The following is a 25286-nucleotide window of genomic DNA, read 5'->3' on the forward strand; positions in this document are numbered from 1 at the left end:
TACTTGGGCCCCTTGAGTATATATACCTGTTACTTGGTTAGCGGGCGCTACTGTATAGGTCGGGAGGAAGGAGGTTGTGTACGCGTGGTAGGGTAGTAATGATATACTTGATTTGCTGGCTGACTGCTGCTGCTTAGTTGGAAGTGATGTGTGGTGTGGGTTTTTGCGAGTGATGTACTGTGATTGTGACTTGCAGGGCATGGGGAGGGGATCTGTGGTGGCGGTAAAGCCCCTTTAGCTCTGCGGTTGTGAGTCGCTCAGACAAATGCCTACATAATATACATGTATCTAAGCAGTACTGATGTCATTGTTGATTGTCTTTGTGAGTTGCAGGTAAGGAAGCCCCAAAAAGACAGTCCCATTGATACTTTTGCACACACAAGGTAGAAGGGGAGAAAGAACCTGAGGAAGAAGAAGCTGGGGGGGGGGGGGGAGCAATTGATTGAAAATATTTATCATCTATGTGAAAAAAAAACTACTCCATTTACAAAAAAGATTATCTACTAAAAAGAACACTAAAAAAAAAAAAACCCTAACCCTCCACCAATCACCCAACTGTAACTTCGCCGGCCCCTGTCCTCAAAAACAGAAACGGGGAAACCGGTTCAAGAGCCACTGTTCCCAAATTCGGATAAGGGATTTGATCGGGAGCCCAGGGGACTCGGGAGATCGAGAGGTAAGGTGCGCTACCTGGAAAGCTGAATTTATAGCAACTGGGAGCTGTGCCAAGACGTGTGTGGTTTTGGTTTTGATCGCCAGATGCCAGTTAGAGGAACTCAGGAACTCAGGCTGCCGGCCTGTGGCATTGGCTTGTTGTGTGTTTGGACAGAGACTTTGGTAATTGGCCCCTGTAGAATTAACACAAACGTGAGGTGTGGCTCAGCAGACACGATATTACATGTAGCGTAAACACGTGAGGACACGCAAGTATACTAACGCGAGTGATAAAAAGGATATAAGTAGTGGCAACTTTTGTCGGAGGATAAAGAGCGAGAAAAGTGCTAGACATCATCGATGCAATTGAATACGATCTTTCTACTACTGTCATTTTCAGTCCTGTTGTTCAATTAGAGCACATATGCACGCTCTTGCTGGCTGACATGACAAGCGGTTTTGAGCTTATAGGACAAAGCCGAATCTTGAAAATCAGACAAGACGTATTTGGCCTATGGAGAGCTGCTTCCGGGTTTCCTTATTATCGCAGAATTGTGGAGTTAGCTGACTCTTAACCATGGAATAGAATCAGCTCTGTTGACATATGACTATCTGACTATAGTAGAAATGGCAGTACTTAGTATACGTGGTTAAACACCTAAAACGCACCTAGCCTATTATTCTTTATTTAGGACAAAGTTATTCTTAAATCCATTGTTTTCCAGGTACCCTCCTGAGCTAAAAAGGTCGCAGGCTTTCAAGGTCGCGTCATAAGTTATCACTCGCAGAAGGTTCAGCCTGCTGATTAGCCCAGGCATCCGGCCACAGAGTTCACAAGTGCCATGATTTCAAAAGGTGGTAGGAGCAAACCGTTAAGTCTCACAAACAGACTTGGAGAATACAGGCCCAAGCACATTATCAACACCCAATGGGGACCAACAAGCCACCCAATGAGCTACTACGACCAATCACCCTCGGCCATCACCTCATTGACTTTCATTGTTTGTCATATTCTATGTACTCCGCCCCGCCACCCTCACCCTCCTCCCCCTCCCCCTCCCCCCCACAGGACATGAGTCATCGCCGGGATATTCGGGCAGCTCCATCCATATTCACCAATTATCACTCGAGCCGTAGAGAAAGAAAAACACACTATAAAATGACTGCATAAGGACACGTTCGTCCCAACCGCGCTCGGCCAATCCAAGGTCGTTTATTGGGAACTGTTGGTTAGAAGTGTCTTTCCTATTTTATGTGCTCGCCCGGGCTTATACATATCACTGACGAATAATAGTTGAATGAAGAGTAGAGTCCCCCCCCTCTCCCCCCCCTCCTCCGGAGCACGAGTAGAATACTAGACTGGTGATGGGCCAAAGAGGGGGATAATTTCCGGATATAATATACATACCCCGCAGTATGAAACTCCATACCATCCTCGAGGGTGGATCTTTTTTTTTTTATTTTTTTTTTTATTTTTGTTAATTGTGCTTATCCCGCGCAGGAGGGGGACCCCGTGCCATTCTCGAGACTGTGAGTGGATAGCGATGGAAGATGTCGAAAGAAAATAACTGCCGACGTACAACAATAATATATTAATAGCCTTAATATAAGAACAACTTATCAAAAGACAACTGCGCGTTGTGTTGTTGTTGTGATACTTGTGCGCTCTTTTCGGGCAATAATTCGAGGGGGGAGGGGGAGGGGAAGGGGAAGGGAGACCCACTTTTAGGTCACGGTAATATTATTATCACGAATAGTAGGTCCTCTACCTAAAGTAGCTGCTGCTGGTTTGTGTGTGTCTCGGAATTATGCCCGCCGACACCTTGGTGGCTAGTTGCGGCGGGCTGTTTGTTAGTTGGACGAAAGACGGTACGCTAGGCCGTGCTGATGCTAGCGTTCACACAGGGATTATTGCACGTTGCACAGAGCCGCATTCGTCACAGAGTAAAAAAAAAAAAAATTGGTCGGATTCAACTTCACTGGATCATTCGAGATATACGAGGAATGATGAGATCACAGCGCATCCTACGGAATATCTGTTCTGCTATTATACCCAGCTTGCGACGAAACGTTATTGAGCATGCGCCTGCTGCTTCAATCGCAACATCGCTATCACAACCAGTACGGTACGCTACAAGCTCATCCTCGAAACGATGGCTGGAGCGACAGAAAAACGATCCTGCGAATAAGCTGGCAGAGCTTAAGGGGCTAAGAAGTAGGGCTGGAATTAAGCTAGAGGAGATCAACGCGAAGTATGAAATATTTAAGAGCGGACAGACAGTGGTTGATTTAGTAGGTTTGTCCTGAGTATGAGGAATGAGATAGACAGGCAACTAATGTGTGTTTGGATCATGTAGGGATATGCCCCGGGTTCTTGGACACAGGTATGCACCATTTACCTTGGGTGGGGACTAGAGGCTTATCTTACTCTTCCAGGTCGCAGTAAGTAGGACTGCCCCATATGGCCGCGTTCTCGGTATCGATATCATTCCCGCCCTGCCTCCCAAGGGCGCCTCAACTATGCAGGGCGATTTCACCAGGCCGCGGATTCAGGCAGAAATGAAGAAGTTTCTTGCCAATCCTCGACGCGGGCGACCATTGAGACCACAAATTACCACCGAAGAAGGTGCGGTGAAGGGCGAGGTGGAGGCAGCAAGCCAGACATATATCGAGCAGGAACGGGCAATGATGAAAGATGAAGAGGAATGGGCTGCAAAAGCTGGAGATACAGAAGACGGGAAGAACTCGGTGGATGTGATCTTGAGTGATATGTTAGAGCCCTTTCTCATGGTAGAAGGATTGTCCAAGATGAGCTTAGCACGCCCTTATAGGTTAATGACAACATCTGGAAACACTTTGAGGGATCAAGTGGGGAGTATTGTTTGTTCCTCTCCCTCCGTTCCTCTTCTTTTGCGCTTGTAAGCTGGTGAAATCTGTTAACGGGCCTCCCACGGGATCACGTAGAGACTCTGCAATTCGGCGCTTGCCTTCAGCATTGATGTCCTTAAACCAGGAGGGTCTTTTGTATGCAAGTTTTACATGAGCGGGGATTCTGAGCTTTTGAAGAAAAAGTTTAGTCAAGTATATAGGTATGTTGAAATAAACAAACCAAAGTCTTCGAGATCGGTAAGTTATCCTTCCCTGGTATTGCTATTTCTGACCCCTTGGAACCACAACTTTTTGGGGTAGATATTAAACAGGCATATGTAGGGCTCAAAGGAAGCTTATTTGATTGCGCGGAAAAAGAAGGCGAAGGTGAACAAGGAAGAAGTAATGTTGATGGAACCTACAGATTAATCTAATTAAATTGGACTCTCCTCTCCGTTGGAACTGGAATAAGCAAATTTCTGAGGGAATGTTGGTTACACTTTGGGCGGGCGCTGGCATTTAAGATGGTCTTCTCGGTAGGAGAGTTGTGCAAAAAAAGGTTTACTTGCGCGGTATGTACGGGGAATTCTTTTTCCCCCTACAGCGTGAGTGCCAGTGTGTAGGCAGGTGCCGTCGCCGCAACACAGCTGCTGCACATGGCAGATGGAAGTCGACATGGGAAACCCTACCATTACCAGGTCCACATCCCAGCGCCAAGAATGAGATCTGGGAAAAGCCACACTTTTTTTTGCTTTGTGCGCGACTTTTAATCCATTCGACGGTCCTTCTAGCGATGGTGAAATTTTGTGAAGAAATTCTTTCTTTGAAGGGTCTCATGTGAGGAGAGAGCTAGGGGGAGAGAGTTATTTAACCGCGTATATTGTTTTTTTTCCTTCTTCTTTCTCTTTATCTCTCCCTCTGCTTTTCACCAGCACCTACCACCGGCCCCGGTTCTTTCGTGGGTAGAGTACCTAATGAGCATCACTTGCCCGCAAGCGACTACCAGCTCCGGTATGGAGGTACATACATATATAACTACCGTTTGAGTGCTTTGGGTTGAATGGTTGAGTTTCTCTCGTAGGCCTCTCGTCACTGAACGTGGTCCCACACCCGGCGAGGATACGATAGAATGTAGGAAGGATTTATTATTATATTATGTATGTATTATGTATATTAAGTATGTAATAGGAGAAATAAATAAACATCCGAGGGGATGAATGGACAGAGCTGATCAGGGAGGGGGGTGATGGTGGTGGTGGAGTGAGTAAGTGGGAGAATAATACTGGAAAGAGAAGACAGACGGAGAGAGAGAGAGAGAGAATACATTAGTAGCAGCTAAGAGCTCTTAACTTTCCTCTCCTCTCCCCCCCCTTCCCCCCCCCCTTTAACTTGGGTTTTTTTTCCCATCATCTGCTTCATCTTTTTCTCTTTGGATCCCCTTGCCTGCTGCTTTATTCTCTGTGCTGTGAATTCCTCCCTTCTCATGCAATTTGGGGGCTGATATCATATACATACATACATACATACATACATACATACCTGTCTCGGTATACGTCTCCATACTGCTGCCCTGTCTACTACGTCGCTGCGTCTATCGATCTATCTCTCCACCATCAATCATCAATCGTCAATCATCAATCACAACCCACCAAGCCCTCACTCAAACCGCAACCCAACCAACGAAAGAAAGGAAAGAAAGCGGAACCCCAACTCACGTCACCTTGACACCTCACATTTCACCTTCCCCTCCAAAAAAAAAAAAAAACGAACGAACGAACGTACCACAGGCGATCCCTCAGCTCAGCTCAGCTCAGCAGCAAGCAGCAGCTCCTACCTTTCACACACACAAACGCACCACGCACACACCACACACCACAATCGTTTTCCCCCTTCTGCAGGCAGGCACAGGAACAGGCACAGGCAGCTCCAAGAAAAATGCTTAAAACCAAGCCTCTCAACCAGCTCCTCTCCCAGTCCATCTCCCCCAACGTCTCCTCCGCGCTGTAAGCCTCCACAAACCCTTCCCAATCCTCCCCCCGTAAACCCTCTCCCCCGACGAACAAACATAATACAATAAAAAAAAAAAACTAACAAATTACCTACTCACCCTCACTAGACTCTTCACACCCACAGGCTCCCTCCTCGCAACAGGCACCTCCCCGACGGCCCCCGACGCCCGCAAATCACGAACCTACTCGGCCCTCGCCGCAAACATCTGGAGCGCCTATGACCGAGTCGCGGTCCAGGGCGTGATTGAGCAATCGCTGCCCACCCCGTCAGATGATGCCGCCGCTGCCGCCGCCGCCGCCGCGCCCACCACCGGAGGTGGTGGTGGTGCAGTAGGTGGTCCTTCTGCACAGGGCCTCAAGTCGCTGACGCTCGAGCTGTCGGACTATAACTTGCACATCCAGGTTGTGGTTCCGGGCGTGCTGCTGTGCCTGATTGGGCCCAAGCAGCCGACAAGGCATAATAGCAGCTCGTCGAGCCTGCATTCGCAGGAGGGGGAGGCGGCGGCGACCGGGAGTGTGCCGAGGAGCGGCGGTGGAGGCGGCGCGGGGAGCGCTAGTGTGGGGAGTAGTGTGGCGGGGAGTGGTAGCTTGGGGATATTGAAGACGCAGGCGCAGGCGTTGGTGGCGTATTTGGAGACGGAGCTGTTGGGATTTGAACTACCAGAGGGTATATAGTTCTCTTTCTTTGGGCCTTTATTTTTATTTTATTTTTATTTGAGATTCTGTTGCGCCCTTTTTTCTTTTGAAGGGTATAGCGATGGACAATTGTTACGATTGCAATTGCAATTTGCGGTGTTAATGGTCGCTTTTGGCTATGGATCAGGGCTGGCTACTTGTTATGATTTTCTTCCCCTTTTATGCCGCATTTTTATATTTATCTTATCTATCCTATCTTATAGACTATTGTTCTTTTCCTCTTATCTTTTTTTTTTTTTTTTTTTTTTTTTTACACACTCAATTTGGGGTAGTTTTGGTGTTTTCTAACCTGGTTTATTCTTTCCTATTTTTTATGAACACCCTTGGTTTGGCTTTTTGAATTCTGTTTTATTTTTGTTATTTTTTTCCCGGTCTATTTTATTCCTTCTACTAGTCCTCAAATGATTGGGAGATGATGATGATGATGATGATGATGATGATGCCTCTGCAACGATTTATTTTTTTGAGATGACGGTGATGTTAATGTCTGGCTGGCTTGCTTTTTCCCTTTTGGGTTCTTTGCACAGTACATGTAGCTAGCTCGTATTAAATACTCTCTCACTGATTTTAGTTCCTTATACTGGCTATAGCCAATTGTTGCAATGACCTTACTGGCACTGTGAGTGGAGTGGCGTAGTGTGCATTTGCTGGGCTTCTGAGTTCTCTACTTTTGTAGGTATTATTAATATGTCCGGTATCAATGCCTCTTGATCCCTATCAATTGCTTAATCACAGGCAGGGCCAATGGTGTTTGCCTTATACCGAGTCATGTCCTGTGATCTTTTGCGCCGTTGATTACATGTGATGCAATTTCCCTCTGTTTTAATTGGCCAGTTCTGAAAATGTCAAGAACCCCCCCCCCCAATTATGTTGGGTCTTGGCCGCAATTGATCATGAGAAGTGAAATGGTGATGTTTTTTTTTTTTTTTGCGCATGTCCGGGATTGTTGAGCGTTGGGACTTGACATTCTCACGATCACTCTCGCCTGGACATCTTCAACACCTGATGCCCTTCCCTTCCTTACCTGCAGCAATCTACAGCCCTCCCTCCCTCCCTACCTGCGACGAACGCCCTTCCCTCCACTCACCACACTGACCTCACTATATAATCCATCCCCCCAAAACCACGAATTGAACCCGACACCCAACCCTCCCTCGACAGGGGCCTCCAATAACTCCAAGATCATCGCAGAGCCTCCCCCACCCACCCACCATCCATCCAGATGCGCCCCGCCCCACCCCGCCTCTTCCACCTCCTCCGGCGGCCGCTCCTCCGCCCCCCCCACCACCACCACCACCACCTCCAAACACGAACCTTCCTCGGCTTCTCCCGCGCGCTGCCGAAGCCCCCGCCGCCGGGCATCAGCACGATCGAGAAGCTGGTCGGCACCCTCAACACGCACGAGGGCCGTCCCCCGCCGGCAGAGACGCTGGTCTCGGCGTTCCGCGATGTGGTGCGCACGGCGGCGGCGGCGGGCACAATCACGGACGAGCATGCGCACGGCCTGGCGCGCACGTACCAGCACCTGAACGGCGACATCCCGGCGGAGGATGTGAGGGCTGCTGTGCGGGCGCTGCAGGGCGGCGGCGGTGGGAGTGGCAGCCCGCATGTGGCTGGGCTGGCGAGGATGCTGTTTGCGGGGCTGGCGGAGCACACGGGGGAGGATGTGGAGGTGTTTGTGGGCGTGCTGGCGGGGTGCGGGAGTGCGGGAGAGGCGGCGGAGGTGGCGAGGAAGTATGCGAGCGAGGGGGTGCTGAGGGGGAAGGCGGCGCTCAGGTGCTGGGAGGCGGTGATGAGGGGGTTGGAGGCGGAGGGGAACGAGAGGGAGTTGGCGGAGATGTGGGAGGACGTGCGGGAGGGCAATCCGGTGGTCACCGCCGGGATGATGGGGCCTGTCGTCAGGTTCTACTGCAGGAGCGGGGAGGTGCGCAAGGCGCGGCAGTGGTACGAGAGACTGGTGGACGAGGAGCGACTGGCGCCGGAGCTGGAGACATATGTCGAGGTGCTGCGGCTGTGCGCGCAGAAGGGCGAGACCGGGTGGGCGCAGGAGGTCTTCAGCGCGATCCTGAGCGGCGGGCCGCGCGCAGTGGTGTCCAGAGAGGCCTGGGACGTTGTGCTGCAGTGGGCCGATATCATCACCAGAGACAGCAACGAGATCTCCCGGCTGCTGACAATCATGATGCAAAGAGCAGCCACAACAGGCATATACCCCTCGATCGAGACCTTCAACGAGCTGATCCGCTTCGCAATCGCCAGGGGCGACTACAAGGCCGCCCGGAAACACCACAAGCTCGCCATCCACCGCAAGTTCGCCCCAAACCGGAGGACCCTCGAGCTCCAGATCGAGTACCTGGTCCTCGCAGGCAAGGTCAGGATCGCACCGGAGGTTTACGAGCAGCTGCGCGCTGAGGAGCTGCCCCCTTCGTACCCGGCGCATTCTGTCCAGCTCCTGCTACAGGCCCTCTGCAGGGAGCCCGAGCCCGATGTAGAGCTGATCAACCGCATCTACACAGACCTCGGCGAATGGAGCAGCCCGCTGCAGATTGGGACCACCACCGCGCTCCTGAACCGCTTCTTGACCGCCTGCCAGTTCAACGACGTCATAACGCTTCTCAGCGGGCCCTCGTGCGCAGTGTTTAGTGCGGCGGACCGCCGCAAGGTCATCCACGAGATGGGCGAGTACATTGGCCGCCCCACGACATCGATCGAGGCCGCATGGGACACATACCAGATCCTCTACCAGGTATTCCCCGAGCTGTCCGTGCGCCAGCGCACCGACATCATGCGTCTCTTCTTCACGCTGGGCCGCAGCGACATGGCCACCATGGTGTTCAAGCACATGCGCGGGACCCCCGGGCGGCGGCCGGGCAAGCAGAGCTACATCCTTGCGCTCAGCGGCGTGGCCTACTCGCGCGACATCGATGCGCTCAAGGTCATCCACAATGCGCTGAAGCTTGACCAGGCCGTGGACCTGGACACGCAGCTGACAAACGCGCTCATGAATGCGTATAACCGCTGCGGGGTCCCGCTGCGTGCGGTGCGGTTCTGGGAGGACATAAAGCAGAGCACGGAGGGGCCCGACTACCAGAGCATCAGTGTGGTGTTTGAGGCGTACGGGAATCTGTTTGAGGGTACGTCGAGGGCGAAGATCCTGTGGGGCCAGCTGAAGTCTATGGGCGTGAAGCCCACGGTGGAGAATTATAGGTCCTACATCGAGGCGCTGGGGAAGGGTGAGCTGTTTGAGGAGGCGTTTAGACTAGCGAGGGAGATGGAGCTGAATGATGGCGTCAAGCCAGACGTGAAACTGTGAGTCGTTCCCTTACTACTTCATATTGGTAGGATATTAACCTTCATAGGCTTGGGACGCTGTATGCATTGACCACATCCCACGACGTGAGGGACAAGGTCGCAGAGTGGGCGAACGAATCGTATCCCACAGAGTGGAAGGAGATCGAGACGCGGCTGGAACAGCTGCCGAGGGATATCCTGGCGCACGAGGCTCTGGAAGAATTGGGCGGTAGCCAGTTGCAGAACCTACTGCAGGGAAGCCAGACGTCGATGTTGGCGATTGAGGAAGGGGAGAAGGAGATTGAGGAATTCAAGCCTCCACCCCCGGTTAGGGAGCCGTAAAAAATAGGCCAAAAAAAAGGGAAAAGAGAAAAAAAAAAAAAAAGGCGTATATATGTAAATAATTAATTTTATAGCATGGGGAGATGAACTTAGCGGAGTCTGCGGGGATCGCCCCACCTATCTAGTGATTGCAATATGCGAGTGATGTATCATGATTGAATGTAACCACTCAGCTCTGATATTTCGTGGTGTAGTACGGAAACCGCTCCACTTTTTCGAAATCTGCGCAAAAGGTGAGTCTACAGTGGTTATTGCGGCGCGCGAGATTGTAGACCGTGCCAAGTTCGAATTTGACGTACCTTTGATCATAAGTGATCACTCGGTGGTCTTGTCGTGTGACACAGGCGCCGAAGGTTTTTCTAGCAACAAGAGAAAGGCCTCTGAATACATGTAGCGATAGCGGTTAAGATTTTATCCCTCTGGAAGGTCAGCCACCGCTATCCACATGCACAAAAATACCAACCTCTTCCCAGGAGAGGGAGCACGCAAAAGAAGAGCATCCAAACCACCACCACCACCAATCCAATCCACACGAACTCGCCACCGTGACCAAATAACATGAGCCTCGATCTCTAAAGCAGCCTTCTTACTCTGAGGTGGGCAGAACTGAGCACAACTCATGTCATTCGGCGATGGTGGGTTCGGTTGATTTGGTCGGGCGAAGAAAGAAGAGAAACACGCTGGTGAGTGAACACGTCCTGGCGTTTTGGGCTGTAACAATAAGAGATGTTGCCGGCGTAGAGAGCGGGTTGACAGTACATGGCTTCAGTGAGTTTTCTGGAGGGGGCTTGGTTAGCGATGCCCTCGACTGTGGCTGTAATTGTCGAGATAAACCATGGGGCGTCCCAGATGAGCCCCCGGAGCTTGTGTTTGGAGAGCCAGTTCTTTCATATACCCCACAGCGAATTGATACTTGCAGAGAGCACTTGAGAAAGAATAGATTCTACCCTACCGCCGGGGCTCGGAGTACACGCCAGGCTCTATCTCGTACGCTCTTTGGACTTCGTGCGTTGACAAGCGAGTGATATTCCGTGATTCCACATTCTCCAGTGCCCGTCCCCAAGTTTCACCCCCGAACACATCACGGCACGCGATCCTCCCTCGCCAAACTCAACCCCCCCCACTCTAAATTGCACGTAGACCATTACCGCCATCAATACTGTGCGCCGTAATGGAGCACAAAAGAGAAGAAATATTGAGCGACAAAAGACTTACGTGATGAGTATCATCCCTCAAGAGCGTCGCTACCATGTTGGGCATTCTCATCACTGCTTCCACCCCGGGTCGAACCGTGGATGTCATGCAACGTAGTAGAGGCTATTACCCCTCGACCACGCTACGGTGCTGGTAATCGGCTTTGGTAGTATATGAGCGACTGGACGCTTGGTAGGGGGGCTCTCCTCGGCCGGTGAAAGGCTTAGGGCGTGGCACTAGTGTGGTCCACGAGGCAAGGCTGATAATTGCGCTAGGCTTGGGCCGGCTCGTGGACCACGCACTCTGAAAAGTATTGGTGATGCAGCGGGGGACTCATCTCCAACGGGACGTTGCATATCACGCTCATGTATGTAGAAAACCAGCACCACCACCACCACCTACCAACAGTGCTACGATGGGGGGAAATCTGCCCCAGCAGACGAGAGGGAAGGAGCGGTGCATATTGTAGAGCTATGTAGTGCGACATGCGGTGTCTACCCCAAACCCACCGCATACACGTTTACATGCACCCAAAGCTAGATCCACCTTCCGAGTGATTCGCCATGACCGGGACCACTACACGGACTATTCCGGCCTTGTCTTTGCTCAATATAAAGCTATTGTTTACCAAGAATACGCAAGGGCCCCCGTAAAATGGCAAGCCATCCATAGCTAGACGAGGGAGGGAGGGAGGGAGGGAGGCGGCATATGACTCCAGTACTTCGGATACTTGCCCACGCCTGGGCTCGATGCCTACCCTAGCCTTGTTATGCAGATACCCCCAGATCAACTCAGACCCGCGTGCTAATGACTCACATCCTCGGAGAGTACTAGCCACCGCTGATACTTCTGACGATCTACTTTCTTCCCGGCGGGGTCGTGTTGTCGGTAAGTGGTGGTGGTGACTCGACCGTGTATGGGTTCACGTGCGGGCCGGGCCGGGCTCTCGAACTTAAGAGGCACAAACAAAAAAACTCAGGGTTGGGCGGATGGCCGTGGGAGTGTGAGAATACTTGCTGCAGAATCATTTTCTCGAGACGACTGCGTGCGTGTCTGGTGTCAATGTTATTGCGCAACACAATAGGTGAATCCATCCATTCTTATTTCTTAACTCGTATGGCTAGATCGAGTGATACACTGTGACCACACCCCACACAACTACGCAACATCCGCAATTGATGCTTTCCACCCACTTATGCATTTATCTGCTACAAAGCGGTGAATATCAAACTCCCTACCCTACTACTTTTACACCCATCTACCCCATATTCAGCAGCGCTCAGATGAACCCACCCCGTAAGTAACCCATTACAAGTGCCCTAACCACTCCTCCTCAAAACCAAAACTCACACCCACAACCCCCTCCCAAGAAAAACAAAAACCCACACAAAAAACGCACCAAAATAAAAATAAAAAGAAAAAGAAAAAGAACAAAAAAAGAAGCAGTGGGAATATCTATTTAAACTACCTAAATTACCCCCCCCCCCTCTTTCCTCTCCTCCCCCAGCCCCACCCCGGCACCTACTTCCACTTCCCCGCAAACAGCTTCTTCAGCGCCTCAGGCCTCTTCTTCGCCGGACTGATATCGCGATTAAACGCGCTGACGACAGGCACCAACATCAGCCCCGCATCCGCCGCGTCCAGCCCCTTCCCCTTGCCCGCCCCCAACCCGACCCCCTTCTCCTTCTCTTGCGCCTCGGTATTCATGACCAGCCGCCCCGTGCCGTCGTCTTCGTCGAAGACGGTCGGCATGATGCCTTTGCCCTTGAGTGGTTTCTCTTTCTCCTTCTCCTTCTCCTTCTCCTTCTCTTTCTTGTCTTTGCTCTTCTCCTTCTTCTCCGCCATCGCTGCTACCGCCTTCTCCTTCTTCTCCACAGGCTTCTTCTCAGCGGGCTTCTTCTCAGCGGGCTTCTTCTCAGCGGGCTTCTTCTCAGCTGGTTTCCTGACCTTCACCGGCACCGGCAGCGAGCTCGGCGAATCGAAAATCCCCACCTCCCTCTCCCTCTCCCTCTCCCTCTCCACCACCTTCTCCGCAACAGGCTTCTTCCCCTTCCTCTTCACCAGCTCCGGCTCCGGACTCGGCGCCTCCTCCACCACCGGCACCGCCGCCTCCACCGCCGCAGCCGCCTTCCTCTTCCTCGCCGCCCCCGCGAGCAGCATCCGTGTCGGCAACGAGCTCTCCACCACCGCCGGCACCACCACACTACTCTCCCCCGCCTCCATCTCCGCGGTCGTCTCCCCTCCCGCCCCCCCTGTCGGCGTACTCGGGTCATCACTCGCCACGGCCGCCGTCTTGCGCAGGAACGGCGTGATGCTAAAGTCGCTGACCTTGGGCCCCTCCTTCCGCGGCCGCTTGGCCGAGTGCTCCAGGTCCGCCATCGTGAGTGTTGTTGCGGCCGCGGGGCGCTTCTTGCTGTCGTCCGCGGCGGAGGAGGACGGGGGGAGAGTCACCTTCTTGGCCTTGGCGGCGGCCAGCTTGGCGCGTGTGGTCTCGAGCTGGGTGAGTGTTGTGGCGTGCTGCGCGGTCAGCGCCGCCAGCTCGGATTCGGCTTTTTCGCGCAGCTTGGTCTCGCGCTTGAGTGCCGCGGCGGTGTCTTTGTCTTTTGCTGCTGCTGCTGGTGGCGGGGCCTTTCGCGCGGCGTCGAGCTCGGCGCGCAGCGCGGACAGCTGCTTCTCGAGGGACGCCGCCTCCTTCCGCGCCGCGCGGGCGTCGGCAGCGTCTTCAGCGGCCTTCTGCGCGTCGTCGAGTTCGAGCCGCAGCGTGGCCAGCTCGGACTCGAGCGCTGTCTTGGTGGCGGCCTTGGAGGTGAGCGCCTTTGCGAGGCGGTCGACGTGGTCCTGAAGCTTGGCCTCGAGCGTGTGCAGCTCGGTCTTGTGGGCGGCGATGGTGGCGCGGGCGTCGGCGAGCTCGGCGGCGGCTTTGGATTCGGCGGCGGCGAGGGCGGTGGCGTGCTCGGATGTGAGGGTGGACAGGGCGGCGGTCTGTGTGCGGTGGGTCTTGGTGAGGTCTTTGTGCGTCTTTTCGAGGTCTTTGTGCGTCTTTTCGAGGTCTTTGTGCGCCTTTTCGAGGTCTTTGTGCGTCTTTTCGAGGTCTTTGTGCGCCTTTTCGAGGTCTTTGTGCGTCTTTTCGAGGTCTTTGTGCGCGGCTTGCAGCTTCCCGTGCTCCTTCTCCGCCTTTGCTGCCCGGCCCTGCGCCGCTGCGACGTCCCGCTTAAGCCCCGCAATCTCGTCCTCCAGATCCGCACACCGGCCCTTCATCTCCTCCAGCTCCCTCGTCTGCTCCTCCCGCGCGCCCTGTGCCGTGCCCTGCTCGAGCAGCCGCCCCTTGAGCTGCTTCTGGAGCTTGCCCTTGGCTGCCTCCAGCTCGCTGTTGCCCGCCTCGAGCTCGGCGATGCGGGCCTCCGCGTGCTGGGCGTGCTTCTCGAGCGTCGCGGAGTAGGCCTTCTCGTGGTTGTGGTCGGCGAGGAGGAGCGCGTGTTGCGGCTCGAGGTGCAGGAGGCGGACGCGCTGCTGCCGCTGAGATTCGGCGGCGTCGAGGCGGGTGGTGGTGTGGCAGGTTTGCTCGTAGGTGAGGAGGGAGCGGGCCGTGGCGAGCTGGCGCGTGAGCTGGAGGGGGGGAGAGGGGTTAGTGTGCGGTGGAAAGAGGGGGAGGGGAGGGAAGAGAGGGGGAGGGGAGGGAAGAGAGGGGGAGGGGAGGGAAGAGAGGGGGAGGGGAGGGAAGAGAGGGGGAGGGGAGGGAAGAGAGGGGGAGGGGAGGGAAGAGAGGGGGAGGGGAGGGAAGAGAGGGGGAGGGGGATCGAGGAGGGGGATCGAGGAGGGGGAGGGGCGTACGTCTGCCAGCTCGAGGACTGTGTCGCGGTCTTTGGCCGCCATTGTGGGGGGTGTCTGTCTATACGGGTATTGTGTGTGTGCTGTTGCGAGTAAAGAGTACAGATGCAGATGTAGTAGAGAGAGAGAGAGTAGAGAGAGGGCACAGGCAGAGGGTATGGGGAGAGTATAGAGGGGCCTCTAGAGAGGGGCAGGGCGAGGGGAGAAAGAGGGAGGGGGAAGTCGTGATCGTCTCCGGTGTTGGTGTTATCGGAAGTGATCGATCTGCCGTGTTTGTTGACTCTCGCTGTCCGTGGCTGCGGTAACCGGTAAGCAACGGCAATAACCGCACGTTAACTGCTGTTAACGGCCGGGCTGCGCGGCTGCCCAAGTGACCACATTGCGTTTGCACTCGACGATCGATCTCGCCCGACGCAGAAGAACGAGCACTCGAACAAGAACACCGCCGACAGAGACAGAGACAGGACAATTGAAAACACACAGAACACACACAGAACACACACAGCACCAGCTCTCCGCCTACCCACGAGACAGCACCAGCTCTCCGCCTACCCACGAGACAGCACCGCAATGCACATCCTCAATCCCCTCACACTGCTGCTCTCCGCAGCTTCTCTGCTCGTGCCCAGCGCCCTCGCAGCTGCCTCGTCCTCCGCCATCGCCGCCGAGAAGAAGTTCGCAAAGTTCAACGCCCTGCTCAACACGCCCAAGCACAAGAACGGGGTCCTGCAGCTCACCGACACGCTCTACGACGACCTGACCACGGGGCCCCGGAACTACACCGCCGTCGTCCTGCTCACGGCCCTCGAGCCACGCATTGGCTGCCAGCTGTGCCGCGAGTTCGGCCCCGAGTATGAGCTCCTCGCAAAGAGCTGGATGGCGGAGCACGCACCCACGGACGGCCTCGTCTTTGGCGAGCTCGACTTTGCCAATGCTAGGACTACGTTCCAGAAGGTGAGCTCTCTCTCTCTCTCTCTCTCTCTCTCTGTCTTTCTTCAATTCACCCCCCCCCCCCCCCCCCCCCTCTTCTGTCTGCACCCCCAGCTAACAGTCGCAGCTGCAACTCACCACCGCCCCCGTCCTCTACGTCTTCCCGCCCAGCATCGGCCCCGCCGCCGACCCCGCCCACATCGACACCCCCCTCCGCTTCGAGTTCAACAAGGTGCAGACCAAAGCCGAGGTCGTCGCGCGCTTCATCGCCGCGCACACCACGCACGCGCCGCGCGTCGTCCGCCCCTTCAACTGGGCCAAGCTCGGCGTCACCGCCGGCGCCGTGATCTTTGGCCTCACGGCGCTCAAGCTCGCGTTCCCGCTGGTCAAGCCGATGCTGTACAGCCGCAACCTGTGGGCTGCTGTCTCCCTCATTGCGATCTTGCTGTTTACCAGTGGACACATGTTTAACCACATCCGCCGCGTGCCGTATGTGGCGAACAATGGCCGCGGAGGGATCAGCTATGTGGCGGGTGGGTTTAGTAACCAGTTTGGGCTCGAGACGCAGATTGTGGCGGTTATCTGTGAGTACATTTCCTTTAATCTGTGCTAGGTGGTGGGGGCGGGGGCTAATTGGTGGATAGACGCAATTCTGAGCTTTGCTACAATCTCGCTGGCAATGAAGACGCCCCGCATCGAGGACCCCGGCAGACAGAAGGCTGCCATTGTTATCTGGAACGTGGTGCTCCTTGTGGCGTTCAGCTTCCTGATGAACTTGTTTAAGCAGAAGAATGGAAGCTATCCGTTCTTCCTGCCGCCATTGATGTAAAGCAGTTTGTATTTTTCTTTATAGGCAATGCAATGGAAGGCGGGGGAGGGAAGGAGAAAGGGGGGGGGGGAAATGTACTTCTAGGCTGGCTGGCTGGGGTGGGAAAGAGGCAGAGGCAGATGACTAGAGATATGTATGTGTGGAGTACAGGTCAGGATAGGAAAATGTGATATCAAATCAAGGATGGCAGCGAGGGAAACCCTAAAAAATTGAATATGTTCTTGTCTCTCTGGTCTCTACGTATGGCTCGAAACTCATAAACCCACGGCATCGGAAGTATCCATTCTTCCAGTAGAGAAAGTGATACTTCATGCATTGCAACCTACCGCCAATTGCGACACTTCTGGCGTGGCCTTATCCATACATGTAGCTCTGGAAAGCTCTTATTTGGTCATGACACATCACTCGTGTGTGCCAAGAAGGGGTGCAGAGGCCGGGTAAGGCTGGGCAACGGGTGGGGCTTTTTAAGGGCCCTCTGCTCTTCTGTTCTTCGTCATCACCCAATCGCACCCGGTTCTGCAATTCATCTGTCAATTCCAACTATTCCTAACAATTGAGCGAACAGCGTCTAACTACTATAGCATGTAGTAACCAACAACTCCGTAAGTCCATCAATCTCTATTTCTAGTACTCTCTCCCCCGCCATACTCTAGCTCCCCCTCCTCCTATCCCCCCTCCCCCCCCCCCCCTCTTCTCCCAAATCCCAAATCCCAATCCCACCCCCAGCACAAAAAAACCGCGCCCTCTTTGCATCTGCCGGCCAATTTTTCTTCCCATTGAAAGTGGCAGATTCACTCTTGGCGCGGAAATCATACACGCGGCGTGCGTTCTGCTCGGTGGGGGCACGCTGAAAAACCTCTTCCCTGGTCCCTCGCAGAGCTTTTTTTTTTTTTTTTTTCGGTGCTGCGGGGTTTTGATGGGAGGCGGGGTGTCGCGGACATTTTTCACACTCTCTTTCTGCTTTGTTTTTTTTTGTGCTGCTTGGGGGGGGGGGGAGGTGGAGTTTTGAAGAGGGGAACTGGGGCTAATCGTGAGTGCTCTAGGTTTTTAGGTTTTTACAGGGGTAATGGGTAGGGGATACTTGGATGTGCCGCATAGTACGGTAGTGGCAGAAGGAGCCTTGGGGGTTAGAACGGCGGGTCTGGTGGGCTTGGGGTTGTTGGGGGTTGTGGTGGTCTGGAAGACCCCCGAGTCTAGCTTTCTTGGTTCTCTATGTAGCTACAATTAGGGCATTCGAACCTGGGTGTTTATTTCAGCAACTGGTCGAAACGCCCGGCCATGTTGGCAGAGACCACCCGGTGGTTTTGCTGCATGGATTTGGTCGAGATGCTTGGATCGGTATCTCAGTTTGGACTATATACCAGCCGCGTCCAGTTCTAGTAAAAGGTTTTTTTTGGGGTTAGTATTTTGGGCCCGTCAATCTAGATCAATTTAACTATAGATCTGTTTCTCTCTGGTTTGTTTGGACCTGGTTAGTGTTGCAATTGGTGTTTTGCAGATACAGGCGACGCGGGTTCGTTGCGTAGGTGTTGGACTATCAAGGTGGTTTGTGCGGTGTGCTCTGTGGGTGTTTATGGTTGTATAATAATCTGGGAAATAGTACTTTTCTCTCTCTTCAAATCTTTCGAGTCAGGATCTCGTTACTCGTAGGTGTGTTACAAACAAAATTAGAAAAAAAAAAATTACTCAATTGAGATCTGGTGAGAACTACTAACGGCCAGATAATTATCGAAAGTCGAAGCCAAGTTGTCCCTTACTGTAATATATAATATGTCTAACCGTTCAATTTGATCAGTAGAGGCGGAGAAGGAATTGACTCCGCAATAATTATTGATTATACCATTTCCTCGTTCTTTTCTTAGTTCGTGTTTTGATTCCATACATGTTTCCCCTTTGCAATACATGCTTTCCCATATTTGGAAGCCTTTCTTAAAAGGGAGCAAACATCAAGTAATTATCTTCATGAATTCTCACTCGGTGACACCCACGGGAAAAAATTTGATTCAGATTCACACTCGATAGCGTTAGCCCTAGGGTTTAAAAAATAGCCAAGTATAAACCTTCAATGGAGTATGGCCACCCCAAAATATACGCCGGAGTTATCAATCTATGATACGCAAATGGTCAATCGATAGCTCTTTTCACTAGCTACTACTATTATATAGGGGGCCCAGTTAAAATCGTGGAATTAATTGGCCACACCTATAGCTAGCACACGTGAAAGCGTTTACTGGGGCGTCCCTACTATACATGAGTGGAAAAAGAAAAATCCAAGGTTACTTGGGAGCTATGACGTCGATCGAGTAGACCCCCCCGTTGCGTCTCTTGGGATTATTTCGCGGTGCACTGGGTCTTTACTGTATATTTTACTTCTTTTGCTGCAGGCACTTGCATGTCCAAAAACATTATTTGCCCCATACAGTACGAAAAAAGAGGATGTAATAGGTACTGTACCAATACGGAACTGTGCAAAACTTCCGAATTAAATCGGAATCCTAACTATTATACCGTAACAATACCGTAACCCTACGGTATTTTGCCAGATATGGTACTGGATCCACCCGCTTTTTTGGTACTGTACATATATCGAATCACCCGGCCGCGGCTCTAGCCGTATGTATGTACACCATGGTTTGGGATGTCTTCTCGAGCTCAGGTCATAGCTTGGAACAATTCCCCGCAGTAGCACTTGGTACATATCCAAATGATCGGGCGCTGGCACACTCGTGATGACGTATCTATTCGTGTCCTGCCATATAATATCTGTGATCTATGCTTCTTCATGTGGTATCTAACGCATGCAGGTATAGATAAAGAGAGAGTCGACATGAAAAGGATAAGGAAGAGAGTCAGAGAGGCCTGAGTGGTCTGTTTCTATTTGTAAAAGAAACATTTGCACATATACCCCCCAGTTTTATGAAGAGGGGTTGATATTATGCCATGTTCATCCACAACACGTTCCTCATCCATACAAAGGATTGCCGTCGATAAAAAGGGGGGTAAAACCTCTAGGCAAGAATTGGCGTGCTTACTGACGAGACGAGAACTGGCGTGCTGAGTGAGATGGGCCGAGGCTAGATTGCCTTATCTTTGTCACCTGGCAGTTCAGGCGTTGAGCTCAGAGGTTAAGAGTATGAGTGCAGCTAGCTAGTCAGTTATATAGATCTATAGAATTGTACACACTCCTATAATGCGGCTGGTCTGTATTTTCTTATTCTAGGCGGGGTCATGTTAGTAAAGTGATTAAAAAAACGTGGCAGGTATGTATATTGGGCGTCTCCAAGTTTTTATAAGGCTGCAGCGGCTGTAGTTGTTACAGAATAGAGAGAGCATATTTTGGGTGCTATGGAGATTTCCGTAGAGTACGCTGCATGATTATGACAGCATATACAGGGGAACGATCATCTGAACGCAGTTGTTTAGGGTGAGATATAAATTTCCAAAGCTATTATTTCGGCCAAAATAAAGTTAGGATATCTTGGCATCTTTATCTCATGTTTCGAAATTCCACAACTAGTCCTTAATTCAATCTCGGACACACCTTGGCGTGCGCTCAAACAAACGTAGGGTATCTGGTGGGCGGACTTTGATTAGTACACCTTCAAGACCAGCCGCTACATACAAGACTTCGACGAGTCTTGATGATAAGAGTGAGTCCAGTGTGTCCAAGACAAGGAGATATTTTCCTGGTTTGGTGTTTGAAATGATCGGAGGGTAATGATTATCATGATTATAAGGCTTTAAGGACCAACACAATCGTGTATGGTAACACTAGGGCAACCGCTTGTAGTAAAATATTAGTAGCCGGTGTCTCACAATCCATAATCTCAGATTTGGGGGTAAGGGGTTGAGTTTGCTGCACCGTGGTATTACTATGATGTCAGCTGAAGGAATTAATTTGGGTCAGAGGCGGTCACATTCAGGCTCTTACCTTCCCCGGGCCCGGCAATCTAGCCGCAATGATATCCTTAGGCCTTTGATTGAGCAGTAGCTAATCGGTACCAAGCTTATTCTCGAACCAAACAAACCTCTTTCCAAATATCGGGATAGCGATATGATGGGCTGAAAGCTCCTCCAGAGAAATCGGCCAGTAGAGTGGGTACATGGTTCTGCACTTGCACCCTATATCGCGCCATTGCCTCTCGTTATTTCTCGCTCGCGTAAAATATACGCTTCCGTCCCATCGGGCCTCCAATAATAGTGCTTTGGCTAAGATGGGCGGCGTTGGGTATAGAATCTGTTTATCGCCAGGGACCCTGTTGCTGCTTGTTGTGCTGGCAAACAGGGGATTATCAAGAGAAGATATCGATATATTGAGTGTCCGCGTCCCGGGTCGATATCAGAAGCACATACATATGCTCTTAATAAACGATTGTTCTGGGCCACGGGTAGAAGGGGAGGAGGAGGGGCTCCCGAGTATGTGGTTGAGCGGTGCGTTCTATTGATTCAAACATAGATATGCGAGTGAGGTATAAGATAAGGATATACTCCTACTCTATAGAGCAAAGATGTGTACTTTCTCAACAAGGATACTGGATGTAGAAATCTAAAGTGCACTAAACGTAAGAGAGTGGTCGAGAGTCGCCGAATCCATCTACAGGTATTTAGAGTCGTCCGATATTTTGATCAAGTGTGGAGTTTGCCATTGATTTGCTGGGGCCTAGCTGCCATGTCGATCCACTATCACCAGTTATTATCATAATATGCAATAACCCATATGGCCATGCCCAAGCTGAAAGAATTGGTGTAAATATCCCGCGGCGGTTTGCCTACCAAATTCGGGGCCTTGTCTAGGTTTTGCTGTGTTTGCTTTAAGATTTGGGTGAAATGTAGGGCATATGCAAGAGTGGGTTGAACTTGAGAGGCGTCGTTGGAAACTTAGGAGGCGTACGTTGAGATAATGGATGTAACTACATGTACATCCTATCATACTTTGTAGTGTGAGTTCGCTTATGGGCCATGGCAGATAGCTAGAGTACAAGGCATCGGGATTGTGTGACCAGATAAGTACAGTACCGTATGTACATACTCAACTCTAACTGTAGAGTGCCCTATTCTACAGGCACAGAACTCCCATATATCAGCCGCGGTAAGTACCGTGTGAGGGGAGACAGGACGTTACTCGCCAAAGTGCCAAAGTGCAAAATCTAAGGGTAAAGCGCCACTTCTCAGGAACCATAGGCAGATTGGGTAAGTTCCTCGATTAGTTAGGATGCATGACATAGGAAGAAAGAAGGGCCTGCTGCAGACAGGAACGTGGCTGATAGAAAAAAACCCCGATGTGGGGCTGTCTCATGCCCCCCACGACATCCACAAACGTTCCCTATTGGCGACCTCATCATCATCACTTCCGTACCCTAGTTTAGACGATAAATGCAACTATCGAGATGCACCAATACCGGTACTTATCTTTTGCAACAAATCGTCACCAGCATATACGATAGAACGATCGAAAGTCTTTTGTTCCCTTCCACACCCACAAGGGTGACACGAGATGGAAGATGACAGATAGGAGGTGGGGCAGAAAATATCGGTTTTATTCTATTTTGGGGACGGATACAGACATGCGGAGGATCCAGGGGTCAAATACTTGCGCGCAGGTGGAAGATCCGGACCCTGTTCCTTTGCCAGTAAATAAGTGTGTTACGCTGTGTACCCCCAAGCAGGCAAGAAATCTAGAGAAGCAGTGGTGGGGTTGCTGGGGCAATACATGTAAATACCTACATGTATACGATAGTCTCGTGCCTAGAGTGTGGTGTTGGTCCTCAGTAAAGTAGATGATTAGATGTAGTAGAAGCCGAGAAACAACACAGACAGGGTAGAGGGGATTTTCCTGCTACATGGTAATTGTATAGTACGTACCGCCCAAAGATCTTGGCTACCGATTTCTCGGATTGCTTCATCAATGTGGCACCGCAGTACCGGACCGCTCTCTAGGTAGCCTATGAGAGAGACAAGGATTCAGGACTCAATATACTCAAATACATATATACATGTATACATGTACATGTTAATCTATATAAATATAATCTTTGGGGGTGACCATTTAGAGAAAAGTGCAAAAAAAGAAAGTTTAGCTTCCCGAAGCTAGCTTCTGTTAGGAGTTCTGGATCCTGACGGCACATCATTCGCATTTGATAACTATAGGCCCATATGTGGGTCATGGGAATCTGTCCCAGGTCCTGACCTCCCCACTATCAGACCTTATTCCCAAACCCGTGTCCCGCTCCTTCTCTTCAGCTTCTCTTTTTCAACCCTCCCGTATCCCCATCGTTCGGGACCTTAACGCAGGACTGATATTACCTTGCATGTTTTTTTTCTCTCCCCCTCCCTTCGACACATCTTTTCTCTGTTACAATTGAGTAATCGAGGAAACTTGCCCTTGTCAATCTTTCTTTCCGACACCGCCGCTCACTCCACGGAACCCCTGTGTTCAAACTTCAATCTAAGAAGCTTAATCTTCCCTTCCTTCTTTCTCGAGATCCCATCTCTGAAAAACAAAACTTCAATAGCATATCATCTCCAGTATAAGCTACAGCTGTGCACAAAGAGTTTACAAGACTGGGAAGTAAGAGATATCTATTGATATCCTCAAGACGGCATGGAAGGAATCCACACCCCCTCCTCACCGACAACAACTGTCACCCACCGCTCGGGGGAAACTACATCGTCATCTCAAGATTCAATCGGCCCAGTATCGGACACAAGGGCCCCATATTCATATGAATCCCGTCCCCTTTCCGTGCCAGTGTCACAGCAAGGCTCGACAACAGGATTCTCCTCATCCATCGGTTTGAATGTACCACAGAGGTATTTCCACTCTCGCCGTGTGAAGAAGGGTGAAGTATCACAGCCATGGCTGGCAAAGAAGGACCCCCGCGAGAAATGGGTTACGATTATTCCGTGCATTGGATTGTTCTTCGGATTGGGGATTGCAGGGATCTTGATCTGGCATGGGGTTTCGAGTGTAGTTAATCACAAGTATTGTCCGGTGTTGATGGAGGATTGGAGTAATGGCTTCAGAGAAGAAATTTGGTCCAGGGAAGTTCAGGTCGGGGGTTATGGGTGGGTTTATGCAATTTCCTTATATATCAGTGTTTTAATATTTCTAACATCTTTTTTTTTCTTCCAGAAATGGGCTGTTCGATTACACTACAGACACACCTGAGAACTCCTTTGTCGGGGAGGATGGCCGCCTCCATATTCGACCAACACTTCAGGACGAAAAGCTCATCAACACCGATAATGTACTCAACCTCACTGCTATGGGCATCTGCACATCTGCTATCCTAAAGGATTGCGTTGTAGCAACAAATACCACCAACGGCACCATCATAAACCCAGTAAAATCCGCACGAATCCACACCAGAAAGAGTGCCTCCATCAGATACGGCCGTGTCGAAGTCCGTGCAAAACTCCCCAAAGGCAAGTGGCTCTGGCCTGCCATCTGGATGATGCCTGTCGAAAACACATATGGAGCCTGGCCGAGGTCCGGTGAGATAGACATTGCCGAGTCCCGCGGCAACAACTGGCAATATTCTCAGGGTGGTAATGACATTGTTTCTTCTACGCTGCACTGGGGGCCTGATCCGGCCAATAACGGATGGTGGAGGACGAATGTCAAGCATAGGGCGCTCCACACAACATATGCGGACAAGTATCATACATTTGGGCTGGAATGGAGTGAGAAGTATATCTTCACATATGTAGACTCGAGGCTTTTGCAGGTCCTCTATACAAACTTCCAGGAGCCCCTTTGGAAACGTGGGAACTTTCCAATTGCTAGCCAGAATGGCTCTAGATATATCGATCCCTGGTCACAAACTGGCCACCCTAGCACTCCATTCGACCAGAAATTTTACCTTATTCTCAACGTAGCCGTTGGTGGTACCAATGGGTGGTTCGAGGACGGGAAAGACTTGAAGCCTTGGGTCGATGGCAGCCCTAATGCAAAGAAAGATTTCTGGGATGCCAGGGAAGAGTGGTATTCTACATGGGAGAACAACGGCGATATGATTGTTGACACTGTCAAGATGTGGCAACAATGCGATTGAAGAAAACCCCCATAAGTGTTGATGATTTCCCGTTTACGGGTTTACTAGCTATTTTATACACGAAGGATACGAATCTGTTCTTTTTGTTTGGGAAGTCTTGTAATGTTTGGTCATTCCCCTTTTTCTTTCCTATATTGATAGACGTTTCTAGGTGCTTTCTTATCTCTTAATTTCATTTTTTTTTTGCGTAACGTCAGGTTTGAGCTTTTACATAACTTACATACAATCGGGCTTGAACATTGGGCATCAATATCTAGGAGCAATATATGTATTTTTGCTACCTTATTTGTAATTGCATCACAGATATGCACTTGATCAGCTTCAACCATCACTACGTGTAATGTTTGAGCCTATTCTTCCTTGTGCGGGGAATTCCACATGTGCCTCTATAGCCATCATTACCGGGTCTATGGGGTGCCATTAGAGCTTCCTATCTACTGGGGTATTAGAGAGGTTCTGCAACTGAAAAAAATTGATTTTGTATTATGTTTCCACAGCGACCGCTGGGATCAGACCAGGATGAGACCAGGATCAAGGGTTCGACAAATACAGAGGTTGAAATACAGACAAAAAACTTCACTAAGTTACGAACAT

General features: G+C 51.3%; 6 protein-coding genes across 6 annotated transcripts; 5 read left to right on the plus strand and 1 right to left on the minus strand.

Moving 5' to 3' along the window:
* Positions 1-2658: 2658 nt before the first annotated feature.
* Positions 2659-3951, plus strand: H6S33_005513 (uncharacterized protein; the record flags this gene model as incomplete). The annotated part of the gene is made up of 5 exons (XM_044836867.1): positions 2659-2946; positions 3012-3038; positions 3091-3534; positions 3619-3780; positions 3865-3951. 5 exons carry the CDS (start codon positions 2659-2661, stop codon positions 3949-3951), a joined length of 1008 nt encoding a protein of 335 aa, XP_044698822.1.
* Positions 3952-5457: 1506 nt separating this feature from the next.
* Positions 5458-6206, plus strand: H6S33_005514 (uncharacterized protein; the record flags this gene model as incomplete). Its single annotated transcript, XM_044836868.1, has 2 exons — positions 5458-5525; positions 5639-6206. 2 exons carry the CDS (start codon positions 5458-5460, stop codon positions 6204-6206), a joined length of 636 nt encoding a protein of 211 aa, XP_044698823.1.
* Positions 6207-7449: 1243 nt separating this feature from the next.
* Positions 7450-9857, plus strand: H6S33_005515 (uncharacterized protein; the record flags this gene model as incomplete). Its single annotated transcript, XM_044836869.1, has 2 exons — positions 7450-9533; positions 9584-9857. 2 exons carry the CDS (start codon positions 7450-7452, stop codon positions 9855-9857), a joined length of 2358 nt encoding a protein of 785 aa, XP_044698824.1.
* Positions 9858-12572: 2715 nt separating this feature from the next.
* H6S33_005516 (uncharacterized protein) lies at positions 12573-14924 on the minus strand (the record flags this gene model as incomplete). Its single annotated transcript, XM_044836871.1, has 2 exons — positions 12573-14657; positions 14883-14924. 2 exons carry the CDS (start codon positions 14922-14924, stop codon positions 12573-12575), a joined length of 2127 nt encoding a protein of 708 aa, XP_044698825.1.
* A 525-nt stretch (positions 14925-15449) lies between these two features.
* H6S33_005517 (uncharacterized protein) lies at positions 15450-16638 on the plus strand (the record flags this gene model as incomplete). The annotated part of the gene is made up of 3 exons (XM_044836872.1): positions 15450-15833; positions 15937-16393; positions 16454-16638. 3 exons carry the CDS (start codon positions 15450-15452, stop codon positions 16636-16638), a joined length of 1026 nt encoding a protein of 341 aa, XP_044698826.1.
* Positions 16639-23239: 6601 nt separating this feature from the next.
* H6S33_005518 (uncharacterized protein) lies at positions 23240-24692 on the plus strand (the record flags this gene model as incomplete). The annotated part of the gene is made up of 2 exons (XM_044836873.1): positions 23240-23703; positions 23771-24692. The coding sequence occupies 2 exons, from the start codon at positions 23240-23242 to the stop codon at positions 24690-24692; spliced, it is 1386 nt and encodes a 461-aa protein (XP_044698827.1).
* Between the last annotated feature and the right edge of the window lie 594 nt (positions 24693-25286).

The sequence above is a fragment of the Morchella sextelata genome, assembly GCF_020137385.1.
Source record: "Morchella sextelata strain SCLS chromosome Unknown scls_2, whole genome shotgun sequence".
NCBI lineage: Eukaryota > Fungi > Ascomycota > Pezizomycetes > Pezizales > Morchellaceae > Morchella > Morchella sextelata.